Consider the following 12,084-nt stretch of genomic DNA (forward strand, 5'->3'; position numbering starts at 1 on the left):
ACTTCTTGTAAAGCTTTTCCAAGTTTCAATTATTCTTAATTAAATAATTAATAATTTTTATTAAGAATGCAATTAAAACACACACACACACACACACACATATATATATATATACTCACAATTACATCCATGGTTTTTGGATGTAATTGTGAGTGAATATTGTTGTTGTTTTTCTACTTCTTTTAGCTGCTCCCAGCAAGGAGTTACCACAGTGGTACATTTGATCCGTACATATGAGCTTGCCACAGGTTTTATGCTGGACGCCCTTCCTGACGCAACCCCTTCCATTTTATCCGGACTTGTGGCCGGGTTATAGGTCACCTATGCAATAAGTCCAGTCGAGAAACAGGTAACAGGTGAAAGAATCCTTTTGCCAATATAGTGTGTGTGTACACACACACACACACACACACACTGTGGGTGTATCAGAGGCGTACCACACCGACTGTAACGGTAGGCAGTGTCATCATCAACTTTTACATCATACTGTGATGTGTCACAGGTGTTTCTCCCAGTATGTAACAGTAGGCAGCATCGTCTATGATGTGTGAATTCAGGTAAATCAGACTCAGCTCATTGCTATTGAAACCCAGGGTTAGACTGCAGAGCATTTACAGTGATGGCACATATGACAGGCAGAAGTAAGACCTGCCGAAACATTGTAAGGAGCAGCATCAAGTTGACTTCACACTACAGCTGCTGTCTTGCAATACTTGCCTGGAATTAATTAGATTATTCCCATATATTTATTTTGCCTCAAATGTTGCCCTTCATCATTCAACACCATCCAACTTTACTGTAACTGTTTTAAGTCATGTCCTACACATGTTTGTTTGTTTTTTAACAACGTAGGGTATAGCGACGGAAGTTTAGTTCAGTGCGGGCAATGCTTTGGACTGCATTACCCACAAAGCATTGCCACAACGCAGTGCTTTGTGGGTAATGCAGTTCAAACTGGAAAACTATGGATTATAGAGCCCGAGCCTGTTTTCTTCAGTCGTTTTTGGTTTGATTTAAGTACGGAACCTACGCGGAAGTTTGTAATATCGCCTAACAACGCAGAAATTAAAAGAATGGACATGCATCGACTCGATTTGTCTTTCTCATCACTGCATGGGCATGAATTAACGGGCTGTGGCGCTGCCGCGAGCAACAACAAGAAAAAGCGGAGAAACTTACTGAGAGAGATATGGACGCAATGTGTTTACTGATGTGTTTACATGACTTCTTAATCTTCGACAGACATCGTTATAAACCATCTAACGTTACAAAGGTAAGCATAATATAGTTTTCCGACTACGTACACAGTTTGCAACTAGACAATCACCTTAATGCATTGTTTATTATAAACGGGCGATTAGGGATTATATAGAGACAGATATACATAGAGAAGAAGCCATAACCATGTTCTATGAGAGTATAAGTTAACTTACACTCCGCATTCATCGTGATTATTAGAAAAGGCGATCTGCAAAGACTCATAATAAAATAAATCACACTCACCGAGCCTGGTAAAGATGAAGCAGGAACACGAAGCACAGATCCATTTTTAGGAGCAGCTTCCTAGTAAAACCTGCTTTATATTGACCCGCGTTTATAAAGCAGTCTGGTGAAAAATGATTATCGCAAACATGAACGCATTTAGGTAAATCAGCGGGGACGTTAGCTTTAAAAACTAAATTCAGCCACTGCGTCCTCAGTGGCTCAGATACCTAACTCTAGGTACGTACCCTAGGTCACTAACCCTAGGTAGTGAATGACGACTGCTGTGTTCGCTATTACACCCAACAACTGTACACAACACTCGCTTAGGCGTCATTTTGCTCCAGCGGCGAAAAAACAATGGCCGACAGCGTCTTCTCACTCGGGGCGGGTCTTTGCTAAAACACCAGTGTCAATCAACTTGTGTAGGAACGCCCTCTTGTGGTGTGGCGTCACAAGGCAAGGCTTTTGCGATTGGCCTGATTTCAGAAGGGGGATGTTACTGTAATAAATGAAAAGAAAACCACTGGGCGGCTCTTTATCATCGTAGAGTGGTTGTGTACGCACTCTCCTAACACACAGTTTAGTCCAAACAGCTTAAAATAGTGCATGTAGTGCTGTATGACCCCTTTAAGAATACTGTATGTATTTAGTAAAAGCCTCATACACTCTCCGTACCACTTGGTGGCGGTAGTGCACCAGTTTGTTGTTTGTAAACTGTCAATAAAGAAGACGCCCGAACGAACCCTTGAATACATTGTATCACTTTCTTTAAACGGAATTCCATCTTAATAAGACATTTTCATTACTTTTGTTTAAATAAGATCGATATTTTAGTAATTTTCCGGCCTTCACCAGGAAGTAAACATAAGAAATATCCTGCTACTTTTCTACGTTAAGCTCGAATTATGAAAGATAACTAAGCTGTAAGTTTTATTTCAACAGATTCAGCCTCTACACTTTGTGCAGTAATTCTCGGACATTATCTTTATAACATTATTAGATGCGTTCATTGTCTTCATTAGTGATTATGCGTCCTAAGAAATTCAATAATTATGATATCGGTACAATAGGGTAAGATTTTAATCAGTTTCAGCCTTACACCAATATAATTTTTTCACATGTGTTGTATTGCTTACAACCTAATGCCAACTACCTGCAGTGTAAAGTATAGCTTTAAAAAGCAGGACATACACGTGACATCGGGACTCACTGGTACCTCTGTTACTTCCACATTTAGGTGGAATAATGTGAAAAACAACTTCTGTAGTTCCCAATAAATTCTCCATGACAGCTTGAGGATGCCTGTAGTCACACATCACAGTGAAAGTTTTCATTCCCTTCATTACAAAAGGTGTTAACTGTCTCCTGTGGAAGTTTTGCTGCTGCTCAGATTTGTCTATAAGTTATATTCATGCCCATTTTTTTTATTGCAATACAGTTACCCGTTACTTTGATCCATTGTAATTGCATCACTTCCTTTTAACAGACAGGACAGCCAATGAATGTGTAAATATGGAGCATAGAGCCGTATCAGCCTTTTGATCGGTCATTTATATTGTAAATGATTTATAAAATATCTTTACATCAATTTAATGTGGGCTGTGTTGCCTGTTTTTAACCCTTACAGATGTCAAGTGAAGGATCAAACTTTTCAAGCTACCACTTAGATGAGAAGACTTTCCAACTCTGCTGCAAGCATTTTCTACAGCAGTCTGATGTCATCAGAGACGGATGGAGTTGGGCTGAGGTTAAGGTGTGGTAAAATACCTTTTTTCAGATAATAATTTAAAAGCAGATCTGTTAGGTTAAATAATTTTTTTAATGTAAGATACCGTTTAATTTATAAACAATATAATTCTATTATTTCTATGATTTAGGGTTGTGAGGAAAAATACTTGAAAAAGACTGTCATAATGTCTGGAAGATTCTATTCTTTGCTTAATAACAATGATGATGATGATGGGATGAATACACTGACTGGAGCAGATGAGGTACAATTCTGAGCATTTTTGTTGTTATTTGACTTGGGTATTAAAAAGCTAGGGTGTCTTTAATTCATACTTTGGACAACAGCATCCAACTATTGATTTGAAACAGAATTAGACTGTCATAAGCACAAATATACTATTAGACCAAAATCATATGGACAACTTTCCATCACACCAAAGTTGATAATGAGTTTTTATGAGGGCTGACCCATTTTCACACAGATGAACCTGCTGGATAGATGGCTACATTGTTATATATAAATATATATATATATATATTTATATATAGCAATGTATATATTTATATGTAACAATGTATAATAATTAATACTATATATTAATTTCACATTTCAGAGATCCAACCTACTAACCCTCTCCTTGATCTACCTTTACACACATATATATATATATATAAGTGTCTTTAAGAGGTTTTTCAGGGAGTTTTTCCTTGCCAATGTTGCCCTTGGCTTGCTCATAAGGGATGCAGTGATGGTTATAGCCTATATCTTCTCCTGATCTTTATCTTATCTATTTAAAACACTAAAAGTGCTGCACAATAGCATTAATCAAATCAAATTAAAGTGCTATACAATGACATTAATAAAAAAGGGATCAGACCAAAGGGAAAAGATCAAATAAAAATATATACAGTAGACAAGACAATTGCTAATAAAAACATTGAAAGAATAAAATGCAGAATTGAAAATAACAGTTGGTTGTAAAATTCTTTATACTGTAGAATAAAATAAAGTGGCTGAGACTAGATTAATTAACTGTGCAATCAAAAATCCTGGTTTGAATTGAACCCTGTTGTATATTTTTGGTTATTTTAGTAACCACAATGCAACAAAGGCAGGTATGTTTACCATGTTGTAAGGGAAGGAAAAGCCTAATGTTGACACTAATGTTTACTGTTTGCAATTAAGCCACCAAGGCAAACTGAGTAAATTGGGTCACTATAAATGAGATTGTGAGTTCTTATGTGGAAATGGGAGAGACTCCAATTAGGCCTATAAGGTAGAGCACACAAAGGACTCTCAGGTCATAAAAAACAAAATCCTCTGACAAAAAAAGGCTGAACTAGATTCAAATACACGCACACTAACCCTGAATCTCCAAAAGAAGCAATGATACATACTGCACCATCTCTCATGAGGAGACAGTGTTTTTTTCTTTTATGTTTGTGGTGTTAGTGGCTCCATAAATTAATACCTGATAATTGTTAAAGTTATCTTTAATTGTTAAAAAGTAAATTGCCATATTCTAACTTTTTGCAATATTATCTTTTCTACGAAAATATGACAAGCATTGAAATATACATCTAATAGGAATTTAATAGGCTGGCTAGTTAATATAGCATTCATCTATTGAATCTTGTCTAGGATGTCAAGAACAATAAAAATGCTCTCTTCTATTTTTCTTCCTTCATCCAGATGGATGATGAGGCAGCTGGGGCTTATACAATAGGTGCGTCCCAGGTTTTAATGCAATACGAATATCATGTTTTATACTCCTTGAGTCATCAGGTTCCTGTTCTATACTTCAGAGCATCTACATTAGGTATGATATCACTTTATACAGATATTTTGGGGGGGATGGGTTTGAGATTATTAAAATAAGCTGATTTGATATAGAATTGCTGCAGTCTGATGCTTGCATTTGCTCTGAACTCTTCCATGGCATAGATGGAAAGCCCTTAACGCTTGATGAGGTTTGCAGGAATATTCACCCACACTACAAACACAGACTACTACAAGGACCGTGGGATACACTGACTCAACAGGTGCCAGTCATCACTAGATCCTTTTCATTGTATCATGTGCATTGTGTGGGTGTCTATTGTTTATTCGTGTGTATTGTTTTACATTTATATACAGTGAAATATGTATGATCAGATGAAACATATAATGTTAAAATAGTCGGTATGTCGGGTGCAATTCGTATGATGGGAACCATCCAAATTATTATAACTGCCCATTGGCCCAGTCTTCTGGGGAAAATGGCTGAGTAAAATTATGTTACTACAATTATACTGTCTCAGTTACGCCACATAATCTGATTCACAGACAGTTGGCAAGGTCATAGGGACATTTTGTAAAGCTCAACTTACCTGTGGAATTTAGATCCTGACCATTAAGTCCTCAGAAGCTATTTGAAACCGTAAAAAATTTGAAGATGCCCCTTTTTTCTAACAAACCAAAATACATAATTCAGGTCTTATGGGCACCACTATTAAGCCAGGGGAAGGGCTAAGCAAATTGTTCAAACTTTTTCTCGCCTGGAATGACATGATAAAATGCTCAAATTTTAATGCCATGTTGAATCACGACAAAAATGTAAAAGGGATGAACGGTATGGCAAATATTTTTTTTTATTTTGTTTATGCAGACATTCACTGGAGACTCATTTGGATGTCCAAAATGATTTGTGTGTATGCATATATGGTCTAGTGGTGCTTGGTAAAGGGTTTACATACCCCCCCCCCCATTTTTTTAACAAGCCCGTCCAACAAAAGAAAAACTCTGGCATGCGCTTCTAATAGCATCAATGTAGCATCATAAGGTTGTTTGTTCTAAAAGCCAAATGTAGGGCATAGTGCTCTGAATTGACAGTCCAATGAAAGTCGTGATCATCTCCCAACGAGCAGTTAGAAGAAGTGGGCTGGGGCCATTTCTGTGACCAAGCAAAGGAAGGGAGACGTTGTTCAATGTCCCCACTTCCAAACTCATGCACTGAATGTGAATTGAACCAAATTTTTAGATGCACATGCACTCTTATGTTTTAAGTTTTAAGACATTGTCATGCACAGTTATGTAACTCCATTGTATTAGTATATCACAGGGTGGATGGAGAAGTGAAAATGTGCAGTTCTGACAGAAAATTAAGTTGGTATATGCTGTACACCTGCGTATATCCTGCACTGCACTGCACCACTGGCTCTAGGTAAGAATAAGATAAGATGGAACATAACCATATGTTAATAAAAAATCTTGTGTGTATGTATGTCTGTGTGCGTGTTTGTGCAGGAACACCCTTTACTAGGCCAACCCTTCTTCATGCTTCATCCATGTCACACTGAAGAATTTATGAAGCCACTTGTCAAAAAACGGTATTTCACTACTGTACTGTACATCTTTATATTTGGGGGGTAAAGCTAATTATTATTATTTTTAATCCTACTGGACCAAACATATTGAGGTCTTGGAGGAAAATACAGCCTTGGGAGAAATAGGAAAAAGTAGGGTTGTTCCGATTTAGATACTACTGTAGTATCGGAAATGCTGCCGATTTACAAAAAAATCTGGCATCGGTATCGGCGTGTATCGTCCACGTACTGATCTGATACCATTATATTCCTAGATTTATTAGTTCAGTTATATTGTAAAAATACTAAAATACCTTTTTCAGTTTACAATGTTAGAATTGTGGCTGCATTTGAAGTTCTTTTTCAGATGTTGAAGTTCAGTTTCTCTTTCAAAAATAAGTAATACTGTTAAATGTATGTCAGATAATATGTACTTGTTCATGTTTTATTAAGGGATAAATCTAAAGCACAGCATAAAATAATTCTTTCAATAAATACAGGGCTAGTATTATCTACAGCTGTATATACAGATACACACCCAGGTATTTGATCAGTACTCGGTATCGGCCGATACCCTGAGCCCAAGTTTTGAAATCGGTATCGGGAGGGAAAAAATGGTATCGGAACATCTCTAGAAAAAAGGTGTGATTTAGTGTGATTTAGAAATTATCCTCTCATATCTGAGTGCCTGTGATTTTACTTGAATTTACAGATTTTTTCCCCCAGATAAATCAGTTTGTGTGTGTGTGTGTGTGTGTATATATATATATATATATATATATATATATACTGAACAAAAATATAAACGCAACACTTTTGTTTTTATGAGATGAACTCAAAGATCTGAAACATTTTCTACATACACAAAATAACCATATCTTTCAAATATTGTTCACAAATCTGTCAAAATCTGTGATAGTGAGCACTTCTCCTTTGCCGAGATAATCCATCCCACCTCACAGGTGTGCCATATCAAGATGCTGATTAGACAGCATGATTATTGCACAGGTGTGCCTTAGACTGGCCACCTGTAAAAGGCCACTTTGAAAGGTTCAGTTGAATCACACAGCACAATGCCACAGAAGTTTTGAGGGAGCGTGCAATTGGCATGCTGACAGCAGGAATGTCCACCAGAGCTGTTGCTCGTGAATTAAATGTTCATTTCTCTACCATAAGCCGTCTCCAATGGTGTTTCAGAGGATTTGGCAGTACATCCAACCAGCCTCACAACTGCAAACGACGTGTAACCACACCAGCCTAGGACCTCCACATTTAGCATGTTCACCTCCATGATCGTCTGAGACCAGCCACTCGGACAGCTGCTGAAACAATCGGAGTGCATAACCAAAGAATTTCTGCACAAACTGTCAGAAACAGTCTCAGGGAAGCTCATCTGCATGCTCGTCGTCCTCATTGGGGTCTCGACTTGACTCCAGTTCTTCATTGTAATGGATTTTAACAGATTTTTGAACAATATTTGAGAGATATGGTTATTTTGTTTATGTAGAAAACGTTTCAGGTCTTTGAGTTCATCTCATTAAAAATGGGAGCAAAAACAAAAGTGTTGCGTTTATATTTTTGTTCAGTATATATATAGGCCTATATATATATATATATATATATATATATATATATATATATATACACACACTATTTAAGTATAGTGTGTTGTGATTAAAAAGAGGAGAAGATGTGTTTGGGGAAATTTTTACATTACAAATTACAGACATGGCCAATTCGCACGGGATTAAGATCAAAGACAACCTTCGCAATTATTATAAAACTATTATAAATCACACAAGGTAATATTAATATTGTGAGTAATTAATCAACAGATTATTAAACAGTGGGAAACTGGTAAAAATGCCATATTTTACATCGACTCTCCATTTTTACAAGTTCAAAAGTAGACAATTGACTAATAAGCAGTTTAATGGCCAGGTGTGAGCTTTTACCTCATTCTTTCAATGACTGATTATGAAGGTAAAAAAAAAAACACAAGATCTGAAACTGATTCCCTGTGTTAAAGTTGCATTCGTTAGCTGTTCGTGTTAACTTTTAATATGTAGTCCAAAGAGCTGTCAGAGCAAATAAAGGAGTTTATCATTAAATTTTGGAGTTTGGAGCCTTGCACCCTGGCTCCAATCCTTACCAAATGCAAAACCAAGATAACTGCTACTTCTAGTTGGCTGTACATACTAGAAATGATTTGTCTACAGTACTATGAATATGTCCAGTCTATTAAAGCTCTTAGACCCTAGGATCATTAGACTCAATAAATCAATAAAAGTCAACAAGCGCTCTATATTGTAATCTAATTTATCAAGTCCCTAGAATGCACATTCTTCACTGGGGACGTGGTTATTGACATGGCCGGGTTTCTTTTTGTGTCATTATTATTGGTTAATTGCTTGGTCATGCAAAGTATGTGGACACCTGACCCATATGTTTTGGTTTAACATTCCATTCCAAAACCATGGTTATTAATATGGAGTAGATTCCGAATTTGCTGCTCTAACAGCCTCCACTCTTCTGGGAAGTCTTTCCCATTGGATTTTGGAACATGGCTGTGGGTATCTGTGCACATTCATCAATAGTGAGGTCAGACACTGGTGTTTGGCAAGGAGTCCTAGCATGTACTTGGTGTTTCAGTTCATCCTCCAAGTGATCCGTGTGGTCAGGACTCTGTACAGGCCATTCATTGTCTTCATCCTTGGGAAGCCATGCATTTACAGACTTTGCTTTGTGAGCAGGGGCATTATAATGTACTTGCAGCACATTCATAACATTCTAAACAATTCTGTCTTGTCAAATTATGTTAAAGGTGTTCCTACTCTATCACCATGTGAATCCTGTTGCTTTATTATTTTTTCCCCCAAAAAATATTAATACTATTGGGTACTAATATTATCAGGTGTTTCTAGTGATTTGTCAAACTGTAATATTTTTGCTTTCTCTTACCACTGGTAAAATTAGGGAAATAATAACCTGCTGTTTATAGATGGCAGCAATTCTGTATGGGATTACATTGTTAACATATGATACATTTTCAAACTAGGATTTTTAACATGTTTCTAGTTTACTATATGAACTGTGAACTAAATGACAGCCTCAGCTGGTTACTAACATAGTGTTTATTTGTCATACTATTTTATACTTTGTGTTGTTACAGGAAAGTAAACTACATTGCCACATGGCTCAGTGTGGTAGGGCCTGTGGTGGGATTGGACGTGCCGCTTAGCTATCACACAGCATTGACTGCTTCTGACTGATTGAATTTTATGTTTATCTGTTAGAGCCTAAATACTGTAGCTGTATGATCTGTATATACTTGCCTTACCTCTCATCTGCATACTTGGTAAAGAAGAGAGAAAGAAGACAGTGGCACGGCTACTACAAGGCTCTTGCAACACCTAATATTGGTTTAAATCTTGTGTCAAAGAACTTACTAACCATCTCAGTCACAATGTTATGTCATGAACTCTTTTTCTTCTTTTCTTTAAACATACATGTTCAAAATAAATAACTAAATAACAATAAACAATAGACAGCATTAAAAAGGTGCAGTTTACAAAACAGCTTATTTAAATTATCTTAACTGATATACTGTCATATCACTGCTACTTTACTTTTAAATTCCCTGGTTTATAAAAGAATTTTGCTAATTAACACTTTTAAACCACAAAAAGAAATGTTATAAACGGGAGTACTTGCAAAAGTATTTATACCCTTTAAACTTTTGCACATTTTGTCACGTTACAACCACAAAGGTATTTTATTATGTGATGTGATAGACTAACACAAAGTGGTACATGATGGTGAAAAGTAAGGAAAATGATAAATGGTTAAAAAAAAATTACAAATAAAAAAATCTGAAAAGTGTGGCATCCATTAGTATTCAGCCCCTTTTACTCTGATGGCTATAACCCGTAAGATCCAGTGGAACCAATTGCCTTTAGATGTCACCTAATTATTAATTAGAGTCCACTCGTGTGTAATTTAATCTCAGTGTAAATACTGTTCTGAAAAACAAACCCTTAAAGCAGGGTTAGGTTATAAAAAACAAACATCCCAAGCTTTAAACGCGTTACAGAGCACTGTTCAATCCTCATCTAAAAAATTATGGTAAGAGTAAAGCACAACTGCTAACCTACCATGGCCGTCCACCTCATCTGACGAGCCAGGCAAAAAAGTATTAATCAGAGAAGCAGCCAGGAGGCCCACGGTAACTCTGGAGGAGCTGCAAAGATCCTTAGCTTAGGTGGGAGAATCTGTCCACAGGACAACTATTAGGCTTGCACTCCACTAATGGAAGAGTGGCAAGAAGAAAGCCATTGTTAAAAGAAAGAAGTTCTATTTGCAGACAAGCCATGTCAGGGACAGAGCGATTTATTACCATCTTTTATTGCAAAGTTCCATTTTATGAAAACTATCAGCAACTGTGGTGGCCAGAATTTCATTGGAAATATATAATAAAACATTAAAGGCATTATAGTTGGTTGGCTGAATTTTACAGTCTACAACAGCTTAATAGTAAATCTCTAAATATTATACTTGTACATAATATTTTAATCAAGATATATTTAAGGAAGTTATCATGTACTTTTGCCTCTTGCATCAAGTTTAGGGCGGAATACTTTAAAGTAAATGGCACATTGGTGGATCTTTTCTGTGCACAGTGGTATTAACCCACCAAAAAAAAAGAGTCAAAACCATTGACCGATTTTACTGACAAGTTTTCCGAAGTGTTATATTGTAATATTGTAACATTCATAGTGGCTGATATTATAATTCATTACCATATACAAGGGTGAAATCCTCGAACATAAGTGGGGACACAGTGGAATGTTGTAACACAAACATACAATGAAAAAAAAAATATATACAGCAGCATCACAGTGCTTGTTTGCACGGTTCATGGATGTAACATCACTATGGAGCTCTTGCAGTCACATGACCCAGATCAATTCACTATCATTCACTATTTTGTAAGGATAGTGCACTGACAGATTTACAATATAGTGATATTTACAGCAAACTTATCAGGTATGATTTAATGTTAAATGATCCTTTAGTAAAATTTAGCACAGTTGCGCACAATATTAATTCCATGCTCAAATGCAATATCAAATATAGTACATTTGTCAAGCATGTCTGCAGTGAAAATGGTCATGGTATCTAGTATAGTCCCAAGGAGCACTCGTGTAAATTTGCGAAAAAAAGTCATAAAAATGTTTTCTAGGAATTCACCAAAATCTCTGAAAATGTGATGTTTCTCATTTAAGTATTTAGAATCACATAATGGATGGCAGTGCAGTATTTTATGTGCAGCCTACAGAGAGCCCACTGTTATTGCATTTCAAAATAGTCGTGTGGCAGCAAAGTGGCCTGTTCTGGACATTCTAAAGTATAAATAAAATTACTTTTAACACTTCTAAAAGGGGAAAAAAACAAAATTAAAGTGGCAAAAGACAATGAGAAATTAGATTACAATATACAGCATTTTTTACTTTTATTGATTTATTG

At 36.4% G+C, this 12,084-nt stretch overlaps 1 protein-coding gene across 1 annotated transcript; it reads left to right on the top strand.

Moving 5' to 3' along the window:
- The first annotated feature begins 2,223 nt into the window (after nt 1-2,223).
- atg10 (ATG10 autophagy related 10 homolog (S. cerevisiae)) lies at nt 2,224-11,684 on the top strand. Its single transcript, XM_053515808.1, has 7 exons — nt 2,224-2,408; nt 3,113-3,238; nt 3,363-3,476; nt 4,907-5,033; nt 5,159-5,256; nt 6,500-6,582; nt 9,731-11,684. Exons 2-7 carry the CDS (start codon nt 3,113-3,115, stop codon nt 9,828-9,830), a joined length of 648 nt encoding a protein of 215 aa, XP_053371783.1. The 5' UTR covers nt 2,224-2,408; the 3' UTR covers nt 9,831-11,684.
- Nucleotides 11,685-12,084: the final 400 nt, after the last annotated feature.

Source organism: Clarias gariepinus, chromosome 17 (genome assembly GCF_024256425.1).
Source record: "Clarias gariepinus isolate MV-2021 ecotype Netherlands chromosome 17, CGAR_prim_01v2, whole genome shotgun sequence".
Lineage (NCBI taxonomy): Eukaryota > Metazoa > Chordata > Actinopteri > Siluriformes > Clariidae > Clarias > Clarias gariepinus.